The sequence below is a fragment of the Barbus barbus genome (genome assembly GCF_936440315.1).
Source record: "Barbus barbus genome assembly, chromosome: 2".
Taxonomy (NCBI): Eukaryota; Metazoa; Chordata; class Actinopteri; order Cypriniformes; family Cyprinidae; genus Barbus; species Barbus barbus.
The window spans coordinates 24,568,343-24,594,575 of NC_136730.1; the positions used below are offsets into that span (position 1 = coordinate 24,568,343).

Below are 26,233 nucleotides of genomic sequence, written 5' to 3' on the forward strand. Positions count from 1 at the left end.
GTCTATAGTACCCTATTAAACTGTAAAAAGCATAATTTTTCACAAAAAAAAAAGTTTTATAAAATGATACAGTTTACATTTCAGCCTTTAAACCATTTTTTAAGAAAATGGATAAGTCAAAAGTATTAATAATATTGATTTTAACCATTATTATAAATAAATTATTTTCTAAATGAAATAACATGAATTATATATCTTGATATTTTCTGGGATTTTATTGATAACGATAATTAGACGATATTTTACTGAGTTTGTTATTGTGCTGGTGTCTTAAAAATTACCATGGACAGCTGACTCCTGAATTTTTTTGATATTCTTCATAATCTGTGTGGTCAGTTCACAGCAGTGATGGAAATGAATCTTTTCCAACAAGTTTTATGGACATTTTTACCTTTAAGCCATTTTTTTCTTTCTCCATTTTTTGGGCTGTTAACAAGCAAGTGAAATCAGTATCGACAAAATTTATCATTGCAATGCATACGAAGTGGCATTTAGATGCATTTACTCACTGTTTAATGCAGCTCAGAGGGACACAGAATGCTAACCTGCAGTTACAAATGCATAAATGATGTTTTGATATTTGAAACATAAAACATTGAAAACTGATGTTTGAAATCATTTAAAAAAAAATGAAGATACTTTAATGTGATATTAAAACGGCCATTAGGTGGCAGTAAGTCAGCGTTAATAAGTGAGTCATTGCGATTGAACCGAATCATTTAAACGTTTGATTCCTTCAGGAACGAATCACCGTCATGTTGCTCAGAGTCAGAGACACACAACAGTGCTGTGGCTGTGTTTGGAATTAATTTTGTTGTAGAAATAGAGTAAAAGCATATGGTGTCTAAAACGCAAGTCTCTTAATATTAATTTCCTGTTTATTGAACTGTTTGTAATCATGCTGATTTTTGGAGAAAAAAAATGCCACTCTTCATGTGATATTAACTATATGAAATGATATAAATATAGGCTATACATTTTCTGCCCCCATATCTTAAATTGTGTGATCATTCTAAATGTATTTTAATAGCCTGAATCGTGCAGTGAAACTCGTAAGTGCACTAGTTTAACCTCTGTTAGATTCACTCTCTGCAGCAGGTGTCGCGTTTGGCTGAAATATAACGCTTTTCCCAGTAAAGACAGTAAATTACACAAAACAGCACAGCAAAGGACTTTGAACGTGCAGTGCTCATGTTTATTTAATTAAATCCTTTTTGAAGTTTAATCGTCACATTCAGCCATATAGCAATTCTTGTCTTTCCGTCTCCAAATTTAAGACCTCTTGAAATCATAATTAAGACTTTTTACGGCCTTAAATTTGATACAACTACATTTAAGACTTTAAGACCCCGCAGAAACCCTGTTGTTAATAGAATGGAGGGCTGATGTTGTTGTTTTTTCTTTTTAAACAGAGAACATCAGAAGCCAGGAATTGAGAAACACACATTATAACTGGAGACAAGCAGCAAAGAGCCCATGGACAGTATCAACTAACCCCTGTGCTGCACAGTCACTGTTCTCATTACTGCCCTACTATGTCCCGTGTGTAAAAATAGATGCCCATGACAGGACACAGAGTACTTACGCTTTCTTTATATCGTCATGGGATGCATTTTTCGTCACACCCAGGATCTCGTAATAATCCCCCATGGCTCAGGTATTGGGTTTCCACTCCTCTGGATGAGGATAGATTTTCAGCAGTGGCTCTGGAAAGAAAAAGAAGTGAGAGATCTTGTTGAAGACGACGTAAAAGGGGATAATAAACAGAGGGTGTGTTTTGGTAGTTACGTAGGTGTGTGGTTACTGTGATGGACAACCTTGAAACACTCAAGAACTCGTGTGAAAGCATGGTTCCACTTTACATTGCATACATAAAAACATTCATCAGGAACTGACTGATTCATGATTGTGATATCCATATAAAGTTTCAGATTGCCTTTGGGGAATATTGTATAATCTTCTTATCGACAATCCATCCTTTTCTGATTCAAGCTAAATAAGATACAAAAATGGTAGTATACAAAATAAACAAACCATTTTCAAATCAGTTTACGGATGTTCTCACGCCATTTACTGTATATAACCTATATAACCATTTTTAAAGCCAGTTTCTTTGAATCATCTCAGATCAAAACATCTTATCGTGAAGAACAAAATGTCAGCTGCTTCCAAACAAACAGGGACCAAATAGCCAGTTCCAGTAGCTTTCCAGCTGGATCTCATTGGTGTTATTTATATCGGCAGTGTCCTTCAGGACAGGCTCAGAGGTGACCATGGCACAGCACTGGCTTTCCTCTGCATTGTAATAGCTAGAATAAACTACACAACCTAAAATCAATGTATTTAGTTCACCCAATAGCCGAGTAGATCACCCAAAAATAAAACATTTCCTGAAAATGTATTTACTATCATGCCGTCCAAGATATAGGAGTTTATTACAGATTTGGAAAAATTTAGCATTACATCACTTGCTCACCAAAGGAGCAGTGAATGAGTGCCATCAGAATGGGAGTTCAAACAGATGATCAATTACTGCAAATAGGGGCATTTTAATTGATATGTACAACAAACAACTTAATATTTGTTCAAAATGAATGTTCATTGCTCACGGCTCAAAGGCATAAATAATGCTTACCAAGGCACTGGAAAACACAACATGACATATATGGCCATTATTTAAACCTTGGAGCTTAAAAACAGAAAGGAAAATTATATCATACCTGTAGGCCAGCCCAGCACACTCAAATTTCACAACAATGTTAGGCAATGTTTAGTCTCTAATAGACATCACGATGTTGAACTGGCATCGTGATACTCCCCAGTGTTTATTTTTGTGTGTGTGCCATTTGTACAATTTACAAATTTGAAAATCTGTTCCTGTAAAAAATACATTAAAATAAAATACAAAATAGGATTGTTTTTTATTCATTTGATTAATGTGCTGATTTTAGGGTATAATCTGAGAAATTCTGTGGAATGGATTTCAATTTGGAAACCTGTTTTAAGAAGAGTATGCTGTTGGTAACTAAGAGCACAATTAAATTAGAAAAATTCTATACTAAATGGACAGAACAAAAGGGTGGTAGATACAGTGGGGGAAAAAATTATTTGATCCCCTGCTGATTTTGTATGTTTGCCCAATAACAAAGAAATGATCAGTCTATAATTTTAATGGTAGGTTTATCTGAACAGTGAGAGACAGAATAATAAAAAAATCCAGAAAAACACATTTCAAAAAAAGTTATAAATTGATTTGCATTTTAACGAGTCAAATAAGTATTTGATCCCCTATCAGTCAGCAAGATTTCTGGTTCCCAGGTGTATTTTATACAGATAAGGAGATTAGGAGCACTCCCTTTAAGAGAGTGTTCCTAATCTCAGTTTGTTACCTGTATAAAAGACAACCTGTCCACAGAAACAATCAATCAATCAGATGCCAAACTCTCCACCATGGCCAAAACCAAAGAGCTGTCTAAGGATGTCAGGGACAAGATTGTAGACCTACACAAGGCTGGAATGAGCTACAAGACCATCCCCAAGCAGCTTGGTGAGAAGGTGACAACAGTTGGTGCGATTATTCGCAAAGGGAAGAAACACAAAATAACAGTCAATGTCCCTCGGACTGGGGCTCTAAGATCTCACCTCGTGGAGTTTCAATGATCATGAGAACGGTGAGGAATCAGCCCAGAACTATATGTGAGGACCTTGTTAATGATCTCAAGGCATCTGGGATCATAGTCACCAACAGAAAACAATTGATAGCACTACACCATGAAGGACTGAAATCCAAGATCAAAGGGTATCATAAAAAAAAAAATTGAAAAAAAGATCGGCACACTGTTAATCTCCCTTTATTCAAAAAAAGGTAAAAGTGGCAACGTTTCGGTCAAAGACATTCATCAGGCAAACACACATACATGCAAAGGCAACAGCTCAATAAGTCCTCAGATTCAAACAGAGTTCCAATTGATTACACCTGTTAGCAATCAAAGTCAATCATGTGAACAGCTATAGCGTATACCAATTGAAACAAGACAACCACATTGAGGCAAAAATTTAAATACAATCACATTATCAAAAAAAATTCCTCAAACAAAATCAGCTCTACAGACATCAATCCGTTCTGTTGCATGTTGCTTTAAATGCTAATGAGCTCTGCACACCCCGCCCCTCTCTTCCGTGGGGTGACGAGCCGTACTCTGAGAGACTGTTTACGTCAGCCGCAAAACTTGCTAATTAGCACATTATTAGGAAAGGCGATTGCAAAGATTCATAAAAAAACCCTTATACTCATTTCTGCTGTAAGTGAAGCAGGATCACGAATGATTCGCGTGAACAAACGCATTTAGGTAGATCGGGGGTGCAGTCCCTTCACAAACATAGGTAATCCACTGCGTCTTCAGCGGCTCAGATATCGGGAGTAAATGACAACTGCTATGTTCATTATTACATCCAACAATGAAACACCTCAATTGCTATGGCAATTCCTATTCTTATCTCCTCCTGCTCCAGCATCGAAACAATGGCATTCAGACAGTTACAGTTCACTCGGGTGGGTCTAAGTTAAAACACTAGTGTCAATCAACTATCGTGGGAGAGGTCACACAGACAAGAAGCTGAGAATGGCCTGATTTGAAAAACGGGATATTGTTTTTAGGGATTAAATAAAACCACTGGGTGGATTTTTATTATTATAGGGCAAATGTGTACACTACACACACATTTATGTTAAAACAACATGTAAAAGTTAATTTATCATGCGATGACCCCTTTAATCCACACAATACACCCCCACTATTTCATATGCTCACCACTAGATAAGTGCTTTTCTTTTAAACCACACCTTCTGCCCCACAGCCAACATTCCTAACTCACAGCTCCAGTCAATCTGGTTAACCTTTTTGAGACAGCCTCTTCATGGAAACACACTTTTAAGTAACAGTCCTCCCTTCATCATCATCTTTCCTCTGTTTTATCTTCTTCCAAATCTCTTTTGAACATTCCTTAACTAGTCATGAAACAGCAGTCAGGGCAAGCTCACGAATGTGTGAACATGTGAAATGGCTGCTGAATTCTCTGGAGCTTGTTTTCTGGCTTCTCATAGTGGCACTAAAATGAGGCTGTCAGTTCAGCTCACAGCAGATCACCTGACTGCAATAACTTGCGCCAAATCTGACCACTGCTCAGCCAGTTTTGTTAGCGGAAACTGGTTCAGTGGTTTAAAAGGCTAAATTAGACTTTTACACGTGAAAGGCAAAGAAATACACAACAGGAACAGTTCTAATTAAGTCAGTATGCTAGGATCGGGATGTAGGTGCGTTTACAGACATGCTTGGAGGCAAGATCAGATCAGCAGATTAAATAGCTGGATTTGTTGGCCAGGTGTTCCCATTATAATTACAATACAATCTGCCAATGTGGCCATTTGTTGTTGGTTTTTTTGTTGTCATTTTTTTTCCTTCTATGAGACAGACTTTTTGACGGAGCATGTGTTTGTCAATGTGACTAACAGTTGAGGCACTGCTACCTAGAACAATGGAAATCAATATTTGGCAAAAGTGTGACAGACTGAACCAGTGGACAGCTTGATGCACTGCTTCTGTGTTTGAGGTTTATGGCCAACTGCCTCAAGTTTCTGACTACGTTACTATAAAGAAAAAATTTGCTTTCTCTTTCTATCTTTGAACAAGTACAGTGACATTCATTGTGGTAATTTCTAGAACAACGACACACTTCCTTTTAGTAGCTGCCTGGCAACCAAAGACTTTTTGCAAGAGCAACGCGTTTGTCCAAAATAGAGACTGTAATACAAAAAAAACGTGACAGTATATGTACCTCCTGTACATTCTTGAAATGACTATATAGTGCCGCACCATTAAACCGGTTTTAAGTACTATGCAACAACTGAACACAGTAAACCAATATGTTTACTGTAATAACAATGATGTAAAATAAATATTTTGTTTCAGTCACATCAAGCAGCATAATTTAGTATTTTTACAGCTAAAATAACTAGAAGTGGTTGACTTGAAGCCTTAAACAATTTCAAATAAACTGTGCCTCCTCTAACGTTGAAATCAAGGTGGATAGTGTTACAGCTTTAAACAGACTCAAATGTACACTGGTACCACCTCAAAGGCAAAACCTACACTGGGCACCTTTGAAAGCATTAATCTCTCTGAGACACATCGACAAAGCACAGAGAACTAAAGGGACATTTTGTTGGTTCGCTTGATAATGAAGGCCATCACATCTTACGCCATTTTATAGCATTGATAAACTGACTTATGCTACCCCAGTTATCTATTTTAACCCCTGATGAGGTGAAAAGAATTTAACAACTTTTCTCCAACTTAAAGTTTGAAAGGTAGCATATAATTTTAAGTAAAGCCATGTTAAACTAGCTACTGTCCTTAACAGACAACAGAGTCTACTGGAAATTAAGAATTAGCTGTCAACTGTAGATCTCATAATACATGAAACTGAGACCTTATTAAGCATGCCTAAATATGAAAATGAGTTTGAAATTGCAGACCAAAACCTCAAAGACAACAGACCATAGTTCACAACATGTGACCCTGGACCACAAAACTAGTCATAAGTAGCAATAGCCAAAAACATAATTTTTTATTTTATGTCAAAAATCATTAGGATATTAAGTAAAACTCATGTTCCATGAAGATAATTTGTAAATATATACCGTAAATATATCAAAACTTACATTTTGATTAGTAATATGCATTTATAAGGACTTAATTTCACAGGCGATTTTCTCAATAGTTTGATTTTTTGCACCCTCAGATTACAGATTTTCAAATATTGCCATATCCGAACATGAATGGAAAGCTTATATTCCGCTTTCAGATGTTGTATAAATCTCAATTTCAAAAAATGTACCCTTATGACTGGTTTTGTGGTCTACTGTCACAAATACTCAATGTGTAATTAAAAAGAAAAACACATCAAGCTTATTGTTTCAATATAAGAAGGCTAGCTCAACTACAACATCAATTATAGCAGATGAGCTCAAGAAAGAGAAACACTAGAATCCCTGCTAAAAGTGAAAACCGAGAAGACTTCAGGTACTTTCCGCTTAAACACGGTGTCCAATCTTCAGATCATCTTCTAGATTTCCCCCAGTCCTTGTGTTGCTCTACATTAGGAGCTCTTTAAGATTGAGCATAATTTCTATAAACACCAACAGAACTAATCGTGGAAACAATCTCCATCATGTCTCAGGTTCATATGACTTTTGATTGACATAAATAAAAAACTATTTGATAACTGCATGTAACACTGATCATTTTCCCATCCTATTGTCGCTGTTTTTGAACTTATTGGCGAGCGCGCCAAGGATGCTGTGTGGGTAGGTAACGTTAGCCGACTAACTTAGGTTTTGAGACACAGACTGCAAATGTTTTTCATCTCATTTTCATAGCAAGCCGAAAAACCTTTAACCAACTTTAAACTCACCAATCTTATGTAACGGAGACAAGTGTCCTTATCCCACTGCTTTATTGGGACCTCCGCAGTGTATCCCAAAGATGAGGTCGAGTTTCTTTATTTGTAATACTACCCCTGGAGGAATTCTTCTGTTTGGTCCGAAGCCTGTCCGTGTATAAACTAGGCTCAGGTGATCAGAACAAGCTCCCTGTGTGACAGACAGGGATGAGCAGATGTGTGACTCCTCCAATACTCCGCCGACCTCTATACAGCGACATGATTTTAGTGCAGTTTCGTCACTTCCTGTTACCAAAACAGCTGAAGGAGATTGCTCAGTAAGTGCGATGTGTCAGCTAAATGGTTGTGTAACATGGGGAAACATCAAAAGACTTCTTGAGAGAAACGGATTAATTTTATGTACGTTTCAGCAGATCTGTGCATTAAGCTATTGAAAGATATTTACATAATCCATCAGTGAAAATAAATCTTTTTTTTTTTTTTGGAAAACTAATATCTATCTACATATGATAAGAAGAGACAAGTTGAGGTTAGTGAAGGTCATGCTCTTGAGGTCCTGTGACGTGGAAAGTGAAAGTGAGCTTCACCTTTACGGATGGAGGAAAGGGTGAGAAGAGGTTTGATCTCTCTCTCTGGGTGTGTCTGAAACCAGCTCTCTCAATGCCCAGTCAGTAACTACATGTTTAATGAGCTAGATTCTAGAACAAATCCATATGACTTTAATAAATTATTTGGTGACTGCAATATGTATTTAACTGCTCCTTCAAATGTCATTTTTATTTGTCCCATAATTATGGCTATTATAGGCACAGGCAGATGTGTTTGTTTGCTTCAGAATTCAACCAAATGATTGCATCTTAGGCAGGATGTGATGCAGGCATTGAATTCTTGTTGCCTCTACCTCTCCTGCAGCCGCCTGTGAAGGTCTGGACTGAAGGTTGAAGATAAGTAATAAGGATGTTATTACTCATGAATATTTTTATTTAATTTTTTTATGAATGTTTGTTCTGGAATTTGATTTAGGACTTGATTCAGACATTTTGCCAGGAAGCACATATGGCGAATGGCTCTTATCCGCTCTCTCTGAGTTTACCCATGTTAGAACTGGCTAAGAGAGCATTATGCTATTTCAGACAGACGTCAGAAGCATGTGTTGAAAGAACATCTGGTAAGACTGCATTCTGTTATAGAATGTTAATGTGTGAAAGTGCAGCAGAATCCTTTTGGTTTCATTCTGTTCCCCTGCGTATTTACTACTTAAAATGGCTTAAAATAAGTGGATAATTTTTATTTGTTAGTTGAAATGCTTTATCATGTTAATTGTTATTACACAATAATTGCGGAAACACTCATACTTTTAAATCTAATAACATTTCATATTTGAACAGGGGCTTAACATACAGTTCAACCTGTAAAAACAGTATAAGGATATCAGATAAATTACAAAATTACTAAAACAGACAAGTTTCTCAAGCTGCATAGGAATCTCCAGAAGTGAATAAAACAGAAAAGTATTCAACTATAGTGGCAGTGTAATATAGGCACATGCACCTGCATCAAGTCATATTTCTCATTTAACAGATATTGGGAGACAAGGTGAAGAGAGAGATTAAAACTCTTATACAAATACTGCGTGAACATTAAAAGATGTAGACATATAGATATTTAGGTGTTCCAGTTACAGCTTTAAAGCTGTGTTCTGTATACTGTATTATCTAGGAAGATGCTGCATTTCTAAGTGTTGGCCAGCAGATGGTGAACATTTCTTTCTTTTGATCATGCATTCATGTATCCATTTAACCACGCTATTAGTGCACTATTGCCAGTGAAATCATACCAATATGTGTATTTTCCAATATCGATGATTCATTTAGACTCTTATTTTGTAATAACAGCGGTCTTAGTTTATCAATCCTGCATATTAAAGCTGAAACAATTTATTTCTAGTTGTGTCAAAAAACCTCCACAGGGAGGCACCCTTGGTCTTCTAACGATGTACGAATTTCTCTGTCCATTTTTATATGCGGCTGTTGGTTTTTATGAAGGATACATTAAAAGATTTACTGTAATTATGTTACTGTCAATTCTTTCAGTTTTACAGTGTTATTTACATTTTTGAGCAAACAGTAAAACTGACAAGTTAATATTTCACGTATAATCAGTTCAGGATCTATCAGGCCACTGAGGGCCGGACCTCGGTAAATGTTTCACGTTAAATAAAATATGTTCTCTGAATGACTAATTTACTGTTAAACTCCTCATATGAATGTCTGCATGACATGTATAATTCAGTTTAGACATTTTGTAAGAATTTTAGCGTCCGTGATATAAAAATGATCTTTGAGCCAGATGCTGCAGAAGTAAACGAGTCTCTTTTGTCTCGTCGAGAGAGTTGTGACCACAGTGTTGCCAGATCCAGCTATTATAATCATTTTTGGACTTGTGTTTTCCACTTAATTTGACACTTTAGAAAGTAATGTTAATAAAGTAGGAAGTTGTAGGGTCAGCGATATCTCTATCTTATCTTATTTGCAAAATATTAGAATTTCTGTTTATGTTTCGTTTTTAATAGAAATATCTGGCAACACTGCATCGCCGGTGTTCTGTCGATTTGTGCTACCCTGTCAGATTTTCCGACCTCCCATTAAAACAGTAGGTAGTACAATTCGACAACGAAAAATGCTACCTGTTAAATTATGATTTATTAATGTCTACACCTACCACAACCCTAAACCTACCCTTACAGTAATCAGACTCAAACTGACAGTAATCAAAAAAGCCCTGGACAGGTTATTGCTGGCAGGATACCACATTCGGTAAAGGGAAATGCAAAAGTCAGAAACGTCAAAAACAGTATTTAACACTAGTACACAGATCTATAGAACAAGTAGGTTACATAATGAAATTAAATACGCAAACACGAGCCATGAAGAAGTCTATAGGCTATGTCATTCAGTATAGTAGTTAAAATAAAAATAAAAATCATGTTATAAACATTCATAAGAGCACTAGACAAAGTTATCAGCTATTTAGCAATGGTTATTACTAAAAACTATAACAGTAATATATTGTTGCAGCATGAATAATAAACAACTGATAAAATTATCCACCCCTAACTATAGTACAGTATTAACAAATCTTGATGCAATAAAAATGGTATGATTTAATAATGATCATCCCTCCAAAACAGAGAAAACATCTTTCACAAATATCTACATCGGTCTCTTTTAAAGTGTTTATAGTATGAGTTGTATTTATATTTATTTGTTATTATAGTATATAGTATAGATTTTTTTAACATGCCACACCGCACTGATGCTGGAGTTTGTGCTAAAGGAGCCCTGACAAAGTATTGAGTGCATAAATGAACATACTTTAAAGAACTTGAACTTCTCTGCTTTGCAAATCCTATTTTTTGATTGATCTTATGAAATATTCTAATATTTTGAGATACTGGATTTTGACTTTCCTGAGCTCTAAGCTGTAATCATCAAAATGAAAAAAAATACATGGAAAAAAAAAAAAAAAAAAAAAACTTTTGAAATGTCTTACTTTATATGTAATGAATCTAAAATATATGAAAGTTTCACTTTTTGAAATAAGTTACAAAAAAAAGCAGTTTTTCACGATATTCTAATTTTTTGAATATCCACCCCAACATTAAGAATTACTAACATGTTTTTGTATTTCAAGTTTTCTGAAGTGTTTAAATATGCAAATTGCACATAATCTAATTAAATATGCTCGAATTTGCATACATTTCCAGTACAAAAATTTGAACATTGGATATAGCTAGGTTCATAATTCTTGTTTCATTTTGTAGACATATTAGTGTCGAAGGTCTTTACAGAGGGGATTTAGGATATCCCTTTTTTTACTCCATTTTTTAAGAATAAAATGTTGTATAATTATACATGGGCAAACCCATCTGTAAAACCTTCAGAATATGGGTAGGAATAAAACTCTAAAGTTTATGTATGTGCTACTGAAGTGGGAGTTTCTGTACACTGAAAAAGAGAAATTATATATCTAAATTCTAGATTTAATACATGTTTTACAAAACCCAATTTCTTTAACACAGTTTATGACAGTCTACATTAGAAATCTTTTCACGCCCTTTAAAAAAAAAGCAACCGGACCCTGTTAAACGTAAAGGGTTTTATAAAACCCATTAATTGTTCCTAATGAATCCTCTGAAATGAAATCTTTAAGCTTTCATATTCGGGTGTGAAATGACTTGACCCTGAGTGCAATAATAACATTTCTAAAAGCTATATAAAATACCTTTGGTATATCTTTGCACGTGGATGTGATTGATGACCAGAGGCATTAAGTTTGCGAGCTATAATCCATTATAAGGTAATAGGCCCAAATAAATCTCCCCGTAATTAAGACCAATCCTTCATAGCTATAGGACAAGTTAGTTTTTTAAGACCCAATTACCCCTGTCTGAGACTGCTGCTAAAATGCTGGAGATTTGGTCAGAGAGGGAGGAGTCTAGAGGCTGAGGCTGGCAGAATATATGGAGATGATCCAAGGAGGAATAAAAAGTTCCCCCTGCTCTCCGGCCATCTCTTGCTCTCATAGCAGGACCCTATTAGATTTATGTGAAACGCACACACCCTTAATTTATGTTGTACAGATAATGCATTTGTGGTCTCGACTAGCCTCCTTTCTTGTTCCATCACTGGATGTTTCTTTAATTATATGTCAAAGGCCATAAAACTCCAAATGAAATTCTCATCCTACAGCTTTTTCTTAAATATTCCATTTTCACAAAAAATGCTGATATCTCCAGTGCAAATAAAAACTCAAAACATATTTAATCATTGCCATACTCTCTGATACATAGATTGAACACCTGTCTTTGTCATTCAAAAAAATCATTCAGGGCACATACACTTAAAGTCGGTAAACACACATCTTTACACAAACTTTGCTTGTCCTTTCTCAACACCAACATCAAGACGAACTCTAAACATCAGTGTTTGTAAACAATCAGATATTTAGCACCTGTTTGAAGTCATATATTCTCATTTAACAGATGTTGGGAGACAGGTTATTACTGACAGGTGAAGAGAGAAATTAAAAGTCTTGTACAAATGCTGAACGTTAACGTTAAAAGATGTAGACATATACATATTCACATATCCATCATCATCAGCTCTCTGCACACCAACCAACCAATCATGTCCTTACAGCCATGCTGAACCCAGTTAAGTAGTAGCAGCAGCAAAAAGGCAACTAGAGGATGCTGACAGGAAATACTTCAATCCTCTTCAGTTTACTGAATTGTTCTATGCTACAGCAGATGTTGGGAGTAGTGTCCAGTACACAGGCCTTGGCTTTGAAGTCACACTTTTCTTTCACTCATCAATTGAACTTAAAAATCCCCCCTTGAACCACTTGAATGTCTTCAAAGTCTGTTTTTATTTTATTGCCCAAATGTCAGCATCATATCCATTGCTATAATGCCAAGGCCCAATGTGTGGAATACATGATTACACAATTTAATTGACAATTTCTTTTTTCTCTATTAGGTGAATGTCAACCTGAATCAGCCAACTCAAGTCATTACGTGATTAAAACAAGATTACTTTTCTGTGCTACTGTTCTACAACCCCTGTTAGCATCCTGCCATGACTCTAATCTATTAAACTCTTTTGTTGGTGGCACATTAACCATAAAATCATTTTTAGCCTGGAAAATGAATTGCTCAATTTTCAGTGAATGCTACACCGTTATTAGCAAGCCCTGCATCAAGGCATGCGCATTTGTATAGCTGAAGCGGTGGGACCTAAAACCAAGCCAACTCTTTATTATACTGTGCTGGAGAAGTTTCAGTCATGCTGTTACATTGGAGAAGCTTGTTTAGCTTGTTCTCGAGTTAGCGAGGCAAATGCATGCATTTTATTGGTAGACACTCAAATTGTGCTGCACTATGGCGACAAAGAGCAGTTGAAACCATAAAACGACATCCACTGTTAGAAATGCAAAACCAAGGAAAATCTACAAGTAAATTTTGCGTTGCCATTTTATTGCCTCTGTATATCCGACATTCAGATGTTCCAGTTCAATGTTAGTGCTTTTAATCAATGGACGCCTTCTTGGATGTTGCTTTGAATTTATAAATGCATTATTTACAAGATTACTTTCTTTGAAGTAAAAATAAAACTGAGCATATATTTGTCTGTGCCAAAACTTCAAACTGTTTCCCAGCACCTTCTCCAAATCACCGTAGATCCACACAGACACACTGTCTGTCCAGTCTGATCATTTCCTATCTGGTCTCCACGACAAAAGCCGAATATTCTTGTCTGGGTTTCAAGGCCATCTAGGAGTTGACGTATTCCTCAGCTGAGCTCAAAGCCAGCAGAGGATTCAATAGCATAGAGCAACTTGTTCCTCATTTGCTGAGGCTCACAGAACTCTGGCAGCTTGAGAAGGTTCATGCAAGTGCTAGAGGTAGGGAGACGCTCCAGGTCAGTGCCTCCGTTATGGATGCAAAAGGCTGGGTACAGCTCCTAGAGACGAGGAGAAAGTCTGAACATCAATGACAACATAAATACTCAACAAACACATTTGATAATACACATGGAAGAAATAAGAAAAAAAAATTCCAGTGACAAAATAAATCATATTTTAAACAAGTGAATGTGAGATTGCAATGTTAATAAAAATTTAAATAAAATGTACAAAACATGTCTTTGTATGTTGTGTTTTGCTTGCTACCGACAAAACTCAACTCAAAGAGTAACCAGTGTTGTCCAATTCACTTTTTGAGCCAGTTCTTTTAATGAGTTGGTCAAAACACTCAGACGTTACTGGGTTAAATCAGTCTGACACATCTTTCACCTTCATCTTTTCACACTCATTGAATCACTCAGGGCGGTTACTGAATCAACATCTGACTCACTGCAAGTTATGATTAATGCAAGTTATGATTAATTTCAGTTATGACCATCTAGAAATGAAGCAAGCATTGTGTACTTGTATAGTTGACCTAAAAATTAGCATTTGCTTAAAAATGTACTCACCCTCAGGCCATTCAAGATGCAGTTGAGTTTGTGTATTCATATAAACAGATTTGGAAAAATGTAGCATTATAACACCAAGAGATCATCTGCAGTGAATGGGTGCTGTTAGAATGAAAGTTCAAACAGCTGATACACAATCCACACGCAATTCACACAACTGTTCTATCAAGAAACAAATCTATCAGTAAGGCACTAACTACAAACCATCGCTTCTGACCAAAAGTCCATTATCCATAATAATAACGTTTCCTACAGTAACAAAGTCCATCACCTATCACATCAAAATCCATTGACCTATTGGTTTTGGACTGATTTTGCTTGTAAACACTGTTTGATCTGTGCAGATATCTCTCCCGATTCAGATTTTTCACAGAAGAAAAGCAATATTTTGGATAGAGGACTTGAGTTTTAGCCCGAAGCAATAGCTTGAAGTTAAAAACCTCTGATGGATTTATTACAAACACTGAGGTTTTCACTTCACAAGACATTAATTGATGGACTGAAGTCGTGTGGATTACTTGTCAATTATTCTGATGTTTTTATCAGCTGTTTGAACTCTACTTCTGATGGCACCCATTTACTGCAGAGGATTCATTGGTGAGCAAGTGGTATAATGGTATATTTCTCCAAATCTGTTCCAACAAAGAAACAAACTCAACTGCATTTTGGATGACCTAAGGGTAAGTACGTTTTCAGCAAATCTTCATTCTGAAATCAGTGTTGGATCACACAGTGTAACATTGTGTCTACGCTGGTCACGACTATTGACGTGCCACACCATACAGCGTAACACTGAAGTCGAAAGTTTCAGATCCAATTGTACTGTTGTCAGAATTGGCAAACACATGGAGGATGTCAGAAATAAAACGGGGCATCAGCATACTGTCAGAGTCTCATAGCACCGCATTCAGTGTAGGCACAACCACTGATTACAAGTTGTCTTCGTTTATGTCAAGTGACTGTACTGACTAATTGTTTAGTAATAAATTTGAATAAAAATATACTCATACACATTTTAATATAGCAGCATCTGTGCAGATAAATGCAAACAAACTACAGCCTGATATCACACTGAGGCAAAATCTAAACTTACAACTGTTCAGATTTGTGAAAGGTTACTGGAAGAACAACAAGATAGGCCTAATGAAAAACATTCTCCACGTGGCTGCAAGGCTCAGCCCCAAAATGAACCTGATTAAACGGGCCAATTTTTCTAACAATTAAGGTATTAAAGTATCATTGCTTATCGAGAAAGTGTCACGATGGGAGCCATCATTTTGAAAAAAGGGTATACATCATCTTTTTTAAATAGCTCTCCGTGACAGGGCTATTTCTCTCCTAATGAATTCTGGGGTGTTTAACGGCACCTAATTAAGGCTGAGCTGGCTGAAGAGGCAGACGAGGTGGGAGGCCATCTCCCCTTGATCTGTCTCTCTTTGTCTTTTTCCTCTTACTCCTCCTTTCCATCCGTTCCTCAGAGCGTCTGCACCAAAGTCAAATTCATTAAACAGCCCCACTTTAATTTTGGCAGTAACACATATCTGTGGAATTGCTCAGAAGCCATGATTTTCCCCCACCCAAATTCATACGGGCTAAAGTAATCCGCTTTAAACTGATGACAGCTATTAAAATATGTAATAAAGTCAATGAAATGACAATTACTGTCCTTGGTTAGTCTAAGTAAAGCATAAAAACACATTTAATGATGTTTCTGTTCTCCAGATTTTGCTGAGTGTAATAAGCACAACTGACAGACTTAAGAAACATTTCTACAAGAAAAAGACTTGAGACTACAGAGACAATAATAATCCTGTTAAATAAGGAAATTGTCAGATTCTATTCTCTCAATATGTTCTGGCCTTTGATTGCACACTAGATACAGTCAGCATTAAGTGAGAGCCATTTAAAGTTCAACAGGGCATTTATAAGTTTTTATCAGTCAGATGGATCTTACACACCCAGTGGCACTTGGCAAAAGCCTCAAATAGCATTACAATGCTAAGGGTCACAACCTCTTTAGCACAAATAGAGGCCCAGATAAGGCCTATCCTGATAGCTGTTATAATGTGAAAATGATTTGTTACAATGAGCCTGTTTGCTCATACACCCTTGTGTAAATTAATGACGATATACAGCGACAAAACATATTCTTTTCACTTCATTATTTCCCCGTTAAGGCAGCACACATTGCAGGGAGGAGAATTCTTTGCGGTGGTGATCCTGATAACTTTATTGAATAAAAATGTAGAAAATGGGACAAAATCATCAGCAGGTGTGAGTTGGCGTGAACTTCAACTGAACTCCATTTGTGATAACAGAGGTGCAAGTCATATCGATGCAGCTGAGTTGGGTCATATCTGTACATTTCACTTTTCCAGTGAACCCATTTAAGACACCATACAATCTCAGATGAATCATTAACTTGTATTTAAAGAGTTCAGACACAACAGAGCAGAACGTCAGATGTCTTCTACATGCCAAAAGTTAATTAAATTCATATTTTTAGAGGGTCAATCTCACTGACCTTGAAGCCTAAGAGAGGAGGTCGTGAGCAGCTTGTAACAAACTTGAGCAGCTGACGTTTCTCCTCATCGCTGAAACTCTCCACCACGTCCCAGAAAATTTGGATCACTGGATGATTTGCTGAATAACCACCTGAGTAATGGTGCAACAGTTTAGAAAAACAAAAAGGTTAAGAATATAATGCAGAAATTAAAAGTCTAAGTCCTGCATAACTAAACACTTATGAATTATCAGATAATACTGCATGTCTGCTATGTGCTTTACTTTAAAACATGGATCGAAAATTTGAAAACTTTACTACATCCTGTTTATGTAGAAGTTGAGTCATTCGAGTTAACACTCAAGGCTGGAATACACTACACAACTTTTGAAAATCTGAAGAACTTTTAAAATACTAGGCATCATAAACTTGCCACCTTTGAAAAAAACTAGGCATCATACAGTAAACAACTGACTTAGGATCATATAGTACAAAACTGTGAAGTCGTTCTAAACACAACAAACTCATGCAGAAACATACGCCTCACTGCTAGGAGGTGCATGAGAAATGAAAATTTGTTCTAAAATTTGTTCTAAAATTTGCGCAAAATATCAAACATGGGGAAAATTAAAAAAAAAAAAAAATGTTTTTTGTGCACAATATACACTACATGATATTCTGTGAAATATGTCAAGTGCTCAAAATCTACAGACTGACACCAGCTTCCGGCAACTAACAGCGAATCCTCCATACTGCAAATCAAGCTCAAATCTGAGTAAAAGCTGTGTAGTGCAATCCAGTGTTTTTGCTCTCCCTTACTAGTAAATACAGAATGCAAAACAATATAGCAACCTGACCTCTCTGGAAGAAAAGAAACAAAGGTTCTTAAATTAAGCTAAATCTAAAATAAAAAATGAAGTGACTAATAAAATGTGTGATGGGTGTTCTTGCAGTACCTGAGTAGTTAGTAAATTTCTTCAGGTCGTCCAGACAGATGGGCACAAGTGCACCAGAAATCAGTACCTGTAAATACAGATGAACTTAAGTTGTTTACATTTAATTAATGAGCACCAATAGGAGTGTGTAAAGTAGGGAGTAAAGAAAAGACAGGCAGTGTGATAATATCTGTCAATAATATCTGCTAATCTTTTATTAATAATCTTTTCTGACACATGACTGATTGTGTGCGTCTAGACAGATGTGCCTTTTCTCACATTTTCAGCATAAAGTATGTGTGTGCTGCTACCTGAATTTCCTGCTGATCAAACATGCGCAGCCACTCCAGGTTGACCACGTTGGCCAGGCCCTGTCGAAAAGCCAGGCAGTGTACTCGGATCTGTTTGTTCAGACGGTAATCGGCCACTAAATGGATGTAGGCTATCCTGTTGGCTGTGGTTACCGGGATGTCCTTTCCCCCTGGTTTGAGCTCGACCACCTGGAAAAAGACACAAATAGATGGAAGTGTGACAGGCACCATCGCCCTGGGTTCAGTGATGATTTAATTCCTTGTTGAAAGTGAAACGGTACAGCTGCAGAGGAAAGTGCTGAAGGCAATTGAGGAACACAGAGGAAATGAGTGCACACGGACGCCCTTTACCTCACTAATGAAGGGGAAAGTAAATAAAGGTTTACTTTTACTCGGTTACCCCAGTTATTATAAGAAAAAGTCATCAAGCAAATGTTTTTTAATAATGGGAAATATAAGTTTACCAATAACAATTATTATTTGAGTGACTATCCATAACAATTATTATCTGAGTGACTATTTAAGCTAAATCTACCACCCTACTACCCATTCTGGCATAGTTTTCATTTGATTTTTTAATCATGAATTTCTTATTTAGAATTTTTTTATTACTCAGAATATACATATGTACAATAACAAAAACTTATTTTGGATGCGATTATTCGTGATTAATCGTTTGACAGCACTCTAATACTATGCTAGACACCGTTTTCTCCCAGCAGGTATGTTTGAGCTGGTCAACAGAGAAGTTGTTTCAGAGAGAGCTAGACAGAGACGTGCTTTATCTCCATCAGGCAAAACTAACAAAAGTTAGATCAATCATTAACAATGCCAGAGAACAAGAGAGAGAGAGAGGAGACACAAAAGACAAACAAAAGAGCACAAAAGGGGGAAAAAAATATATGCTTTTCACCTGTGCCTCCCCAAGATCATTGTTGACCACGGTGAAGTTAAGGCCGAGGTCTTCCACATCACCTTCATAGCTCTTGAGGAAAAGCAGGTTTCGGTACATCTCTGGGTCTAGAGAGGCCAGATGGTGGATGTCCACATCTGCACTCGTGCCCAAGAGTTTGGACATGAAGAAACTTGCAAATGGCAATTCCACTAGCATGTTTTCATATAGCGCCTGGGGAACAGAAGAAAGAGAGAGACATTTAAGACAATCTCCAGGAGTGCAATATGCAGCCAAGCCAATATGAGCTATGAAATTGACAAAATCGTATCTTCATCCTGTAGGCTAATCTGTCTCAAATTCTGACACTTTCAGTTGAAGAAGCTCAAACTTGAAAAATACCAACTGTATCTTTAACCTGTTGTTCCATTAAGAAGCACAAGGATGGTGAGTCATAAAAGCTAAAGTACCGCAATAGTCCTAAAAAGACCGTATCTGAGGACATTAAAATATACAGGCCTTGAATAAATGATTGCACTAAAATCCCTTGACCACACAAGCTAAATGGATTATAAATTTCCCAAATCTCCATAATGCATGCATCTAAAACACACACAGAGGCTGTAAATCAGAGCATTTTCTAAACACAGGTTAATTGTGTGACTTCAACCAGTGGACATTTTTTATGCAAAATAATCCACTTAGCAACATTCTTCCCATAAGCCCTGTTGTGGGAACATATGTGCTGCGCACTCCTGAAGCCTATCAATAACGTCGCTCCCGAGAAGAAGCCGCAATAAGGATATGGAGGCACGACGCAGACTATTTTTCAAACCCTCAAGTTATTTATGGGTGTTTATTGCCAGAAATTGTGCCAAAATGACTTAGGATAAAAAGGACTAATGAATGGCCGGGCCTTTTAATATAAGTGAGTGCAGTGGCAACGCAATTAATGCAAATTGTGGCACCATCAGGAGAGTAAACGCCAACAACTTAGCAGCTGCCTTCTGTTTCTGCCAAATAAATTTGTAAATTTACAGCATTAAGAATCAATAAAAAATTTAACACACTTGCCATCAATCAGGAGTTCTGACCTTCTCTTTCCTCTCTGTTGCCCTTTGGAGAGGGACAGTTAAGCACTGCTTGTTGAACTGCAGAACACGTGGTATTTGTGCATGTGACTCAGTTTGAGCAGACTGCTGAAGTATTCGTGTGAAAATAATTAAGCAGGGGGTAATTCTATACAAGTGGCTTCAAAGCTTGAATGGCTGCAAGTCTCGATAGTCGATACCTTAATAAAAGTCTTTTCTTTCCCAAGTATGCAATTTGAATGTTGTCAAAACATGGTTTTCTTCAACATCATGATCTATAAATGCACCCAGCCTATGATGTCTAATTCTAATATGTAATAGCAATTATTCATGTTCATATTCAAGATTTTATTTATAGATTTTTATTTATAGAGCTGAGGGTACTACACTTCAAGGTATCTGAAAGCAAAATCAAATTAGCCAAAATGTTTAATATTGCAAATATGGCTGATATGTAATGTCAAATTCTGTGTAAAGCACTGGTTAGCAGAAATCTGCATTCACAATGATGCCTAAACTCTAAATGAGCAAAAAGTATATAAAAAAAAAACTATCAAATCTGTATTTTCTTCACTAACCCCACAACCAAAAAAAAATGATAATTTTCCAGAAATATTTACAGTTTTCATCTTTCACATTAAAATTTTCTTAATGTTTTTAAGAATGCAATAATTTTACAAACACACTTCTTCTAGAAAACGAAGGCATACAATATAAAACACTCCTGACAGGTTCAGAGAAAATCTTCAACCAAAGCCAGCTATATAACATTACCTTGCTGACAAATCAGCACAATTTGCAAAAAAAAAAAAGAAAGTGCAATACATCACAGAAAGTAAAATCAACAGTTTTTCTGTGTTTCTGTGTGTGTGTCTTTGGTAGGCCCAGCCAAACAGCAACAGTGACGCAATTGTAATCGGAGTAATCTGTACAGGTCGTCTTTATAAAAGCACTAAACAAATATCAATATCCCACTCAGTCTGCCACTCCTTCACATATTTATGGAGAGAGAAGGAGGGTTAATTGAAAGTCAAATTCAAATTAATCTCGTCACCTTAATTGCTTTGCCCATTACTAAGGAGTGGGGGCAATTGAATGGAATAAGATCAGGAAAGTAGGGGGGCGGGGCCAGCCATTCCTCAGGACAGGAGCTCAGTTATGTCCCTTCCATCGTACAAGGTGTGTGTGTGTGTGTTCATTATAGCTCTCTAATAAGTGGCCTGAATTGCCTCTTCACAAGTGGTGTTGATGCCCGTGACTGTAAAACAGATCAAAACTCTATTACCAGCAGCACGGAGCCTGTTATTTATGGTGCTAGCTGATTTAGCGTCCACGGCCAAATGCGATGGCTACACAAACAGAGAAGGGGAATCATGGGCTAATGGAGTAGCCTAATTGAGCAGCGAGCTTCTTGGCATGAGGTAATTCATCTACCCTTCCCCCAGTCAATGTGCTTTGCGATAAACAATCCTGGGCATACGCATTAATGAAACTTTAAAAACATTAGCGGCTAATAAATATCAGCTAGCGGACACACAAAATAGAAAGCCAAAACAATAACGGCAATAAATTGTGGCTCAAGGTGTAGCCATTATAGAAAACACAGGACAAAATTAGGATAATCAGAAGACTTATCAAAATGATGTTATTGTACAACATTTTCCACTTATTATTAACCCTTTTAATTAACCACATAATGCTACTGTATGTATAGATTCTGAAAATTCTTTGACACTGTAAATTGTAATTTTTGAAGCTACATTAAAGTTACAAAACTACTTTAAGCATTGATACGATTAGACAAAGTAGTGTAATTTACATGCAGCCAAACATTTCTAATGTTTTAATGGAGGTTTCCTACATGTCATTTACAAAACGTTCTTACAAAAATAATTATTTGGATCAAAAGGCCACAAATAAACTTGACTTTAAACTGCAGTGACCTCGTAAATCAAATGGATAGGATTTATGATGGTAACTAAGCTACTCAGCCTGAGACCACTGATTGAACCTGACCTTTGACTTTCAGCATTGATCTAAATGACCCCGTTTGTGTTTGAGAGTGTATGTGAGTAAAAGACAAATCAGACAGCTCGGAGAAAATCCCAAGATAAGCCACTGCAAGAGTTATCAAATAATTAATTTACAGTAAAATAATTTCAATAAATAGTGAACAGATGTAGCAGGAGATTAAACGGATTCTGTGATGACCTGTGGTCTGTGAAGAGATAAAAACGTTACAGTGTAGTGCAATACATCATGTAATTCTTGTCTTACCTTTCCCAGTATCCTGCCAAGGAAGAAGTAATGCCGGGTGAAGGATTCTCCCACAAGCATCTCTGCAGTGGGACTCGGATAGAGAAGACCTTCATTAGTTGTCTTGAAGAAGCCTTGGTTAGGATTAAAGCCCGACTTCAACAGCTCATTCAAGAACTCTCTGAATATCCCTCCTCCATCAATGCCAGCTTCATCTAGCCCATGTGCATTGAGCAAATGAACCCTGATCCTCTTCTTAAGATCAGGCTCTGAAACAGATACACTGAGGTAATACATGTTCCCACAACAGATACATGTTCCACCATTCAGCCAGAAAAAAAATGTTGCTAAAAAGGTTCAAAAACAAAATAATCACTAAAATTTGTCAGAAACATTTCATTGTTATCTATAAAAGTCTGATGCTATACAACTAGAGACTTTCTAATAGACTCGAGGTGAGTTGTTACACTCAAGGCGGCTTGCTTTTTATTAAGAGAGTTTTCAACATGTCAGAAGGGATAGGTTTGCCTTGTTTACCATTCTCAGGGGATAATTTGTCATAAGCATCTTCATAGATGTAGTTCCGTCGAATGGTGACATTAACACCATCCAAAAAAGGGCCCTCTCCTTGCACTTCACGCTTATCAGCATAGATCAACTTCTGGAAGATCTGAAAGCAGAATGAACAAAGTTAGCTAATTAACATAATTTAACGTCTCGGAATCTAGGCATGTATTCCATTTAGATTTTCACGTGCATTTCATATCTAAAGCACAAAACAATGTCATCACCTAATTACAATTTTTAACCTTTTTAATTCACAGATGACGGAATTTTGAATTTTTGAAGTACAAAACACTCCACACCATACCAGTGACAGCGGTCTTACCTTCACTCTCTCCTCAAAGGGCACAACAAACGGAAGTTCGGTGAGGATTGCCAAATGTCTCTCCTCTGATACTGACAATGGTGGAGGCTCCAGTCCAACTGTGAAGAACGCAAAAACAATTTCTGTAAACCTTCATTCTTAAAGTAATCTTTTAACCAATGTCTCTGTACAAAAATACAAATGAAAACATTTCTCTAAAGCCAAATACAACAAAAATCTACTAATATCTTCAATGCAGGTGATACAAAATAAAATCCAGCTTGCATTATTTCCCAATCCAGTTTCCGATATCCTTGTCACTTTTTGCCCTGGCACTTACGCATGTAATGGAAATGGCAAAAATAAAGTAAATACAATGAAAACACCCAATACTCTGTTTTTTCATCTTTAGAAATCTATCCAATAATTTATCAAACTCCTCTTTAATTTACATGGACAACAAAAGACAACACCGACAAGCAATTCATTCATCTGTCTCCATCATCTATCCTGTTGACAGGCAATCTCTAAAGCTCTCTCCCTCTATTCATTATCCAGACAAATATAGGGAAAGGGGAAGTGGTGTGTGGTCAAGTATGGTGACCCATACTCGGAATTTGTGCTTTGCCAGAAATGAATACTTCAATTCAAAAAGGACACATTAAAAGTAACAGTAAACAGTTACAAAAGATTTCAGTTGAACTTTCTATTCAAAAAAAGAATACTGAAAAATTATAGCATCCACTATTTTAAATAGTAATAATAATATTTCACAATATTAGTGTTTTTTCCAGTATCGTTGATCAAATTAATGGGTCCTTGGTAAACATAAGAAACTAGATGTCTGCTGCAAAAGACTTACTTCACTTGCATCTGTACACTTGCACAACCTTGAGTGAGGTCTACTACAGCCATGCTGAATGCATTATTTACAGAGCATCCCATTAAAGATCACTCAATCCCCGTCTTTCCTGCCACACACTTTTAATTAACTCAGCAGCGATTTGCCCATCCACCTGTCCTCTCCGTCCATTACAGGGACGTTTGTTTTGTATTAAAACCGTCCTACAAACGTTTCAACCACAGGAAAAAAAACTGCCGAAACAGCAGATGAGAAGTGTCATTCATCTAATACGTTGCTTGCATAGTGGAATGATTCTACTCAATTAGTCAGTCCTCTCTCTCTTTCTCCACAAACCAGCCATCAAGGGGCCATCTTGGTGGAGAAATATGGCGCAGCATGGTCAATACAGGAGCCATTCGTCACTACCTCGCAAGTCCATTTAGGGAAATGAAAAAGGTCCGGACAAACAGGCAGCCAGATGTGCCCAGCCTTAGGCTAATTGAATTTTTAAGCACACGTGCTCCAGAAACACTGGTACTAGGTTAGCGTTAACACCCTCTTGAGTATTCTGACTTGCTTTGGAATGGAATTGCCTGACTGGCTGTTATTATTACTTATTACATTATTACTATCAGTTGTGGTTGTTCTTACCATCTAATGTGGACTGAAGCGGTCCGATACGTCCCATTCTCCTGGTTCTCCACACATGTCTTGCAGAGGGCACATAGAGCTGAGTCACCTACACACAAATATTATTATCACTACAAGCTATTAGTGATATTAGTGAACTAATTTATTTAAAAACATGCATTTGTTAAAAAAAAAATTATACTTTCATAATAAAATGTATTTATTCTTTCAAATGCAAATGCTTCACATTCATTAGCTAAATATAACTTGTCATAGGATCTTTACTGTTTATCGATCAAAAATATCACTGACTCTTGACAGCAAAACTATTAATTCTGTTTAGTAGGTTTTAATCATATGACAAATTAATTTTACCTTGTCTGCTCTGATGTTGACGTCATCGGACAGCCAATGACCCGAAGGACAGAACGGTCTTCGAATATCTCGGGCTTTCAGCATTTTCACAAGGTTGGTAATCACCTTTAAAAAAAAAAAAGCACACACACATAAATAAACTAATTCAAATTTTAAAAGCAATTTAAAATGCTAAGCTTCTAAAAAACATTATCAAAATGTTTGTCCAGCCAGCCAACTAATCAGTATGCAATTTGCTGACAAAAATATACAGATACTGACTTGTGCTGGAAATAAATAAATACTACAATTCACCAAATGTCTTTTCTCTGTCTTCATTCTCTTTAAAGACTGGGTAATTCACCCATAATGTCAGTCGACTTCATCCAATTTCATTTATCTACACTTCTGTTTAATACTCATGCAAAAGCTTTTCCTTCTCCGATTACAGTGTCAAACAAACGTCTGGCTGGCCATTTCTAGGGAATGCCTATTAATCTCTGACCAAGACATGCTAACGCCAGAGAGTCCATAATAATGGCAAGTGCAAAACTCTGTTGCTTGCTAGTGGGTTTGTGGGGCAGGGGGGGTCCGAAGGCTCTTCCTGTCTAAGTGGAATGAATAAGCATTGGTTAATTAGTCCATCGGGTTAAGTGCAGGCCTTAATAGGTCTCTCCAAAACTCCTGCGGTGACATCCCTCTCCAAACACGGCCAAGAAGAAAGTTCCATTAGCAATATTAATACAAGCTTAGTTGATCATTTTCATTCAATTAACTTCTTTCAATTAAATAGATAGCTCGACAATAGGAGTGATAAAACATCCAGAGGGACGGCCCATGGCTGGAGGCAAACATTAGTGTGTGAGGGGTCAACAGCGTTAGAGCTGACTGTAAATTGCACATTCAATTTGGGAAATGCGTTTCTCCTGCTTGTACTTCTTTAATGGGTCGTTTTAGCTGACAGGAGGCGTTTTCCGCTATCTTTTGTGGAAATCTTTCAAAGCCTTTAGTATGCCGTACCGACTCGACTAGTGGAACCCAAACAATGAGC

The 26,233-nt window shown here is 36.8% G+C and overlaps 2 protein-coding genes across 3 annotated transcripts in view; both read right to left on the minus strand.

Moving 5' to 3' along the window:
- Positions 1-7,744, minus strand: part of dnajb6b (DnaJ heat shock protein family (Hsp40) member B6b) — a 34,781-nt gene extending 27,037 nt beyond the window's left edge. For both annotated transcript variants that reach the window (XM_079441057.1, XM_079441056.1), the window contains exons 1-2: positions 7,474-7,744; positions 1,586-1,706 (exon numbers count right to left, since the gene is read on the minus strand). In XM_079441057.1, coding sequence (XP_079297183.1) covers positions 1,586-1,650 — 65 coding nt within the window. In that variant the 5' untranslated portion in view covers positions 1,651-1,706; positions 7,474-7,744. The remainder of the gene's footprint in view (positions 1-1,585; positions 1,707-7,473) is intronic.
- A 4,511-nt stretch (positions 7,745-12,255) lies between these two features.
- The window catches only part of LOC306884449 (ubiquitin-protein ligase E3C-like), a 28,547-nt gene continuing 14,569 nt past the window's right edge, over positions 12,256-26,233 (minus strand). The window contains exons 15-24 of the mRNA XM_079440312.1: positions 25,204-25,308; positions 24,850-24,937; positions 23,376-23,473; positions 23,024-23,156; positions 22,508-22,755; positions 19,161-19,373; positions 18,248-18,436; positions 17,958-18,024; positions 17,023-17,153; positions 12,256-13,985 (exon numbers count right to left, since the gene is read on the minus strand). Of these exons, the coding sequence (XP_079296438.1) occupies positions 13,815-13,985; positions 17,023-17,153; positions 17,958-18,024; positions 18,248-18,436; positions 19,161-19,373; positions 22,508-22,755; positions 23,024-23,156; positions 23,376-23,473; positions 24,850-24,937; positions 25,204-25,308 (1,443 nt within the window). The 3' untranslated portion in view covers positions 12,256-13,814. The remainder of the gene's footprint in view (positions 13,986-17,022; positions 17,154-17,957; positions 18,025-18,247; positions 18,437-19,160; positions 19,374-22,507; positions 22,756-23,023; positions 23,157-23,375; positions 23,474-24,849; positions 24,938-25,203; positions 25,309-26,233) is intronic.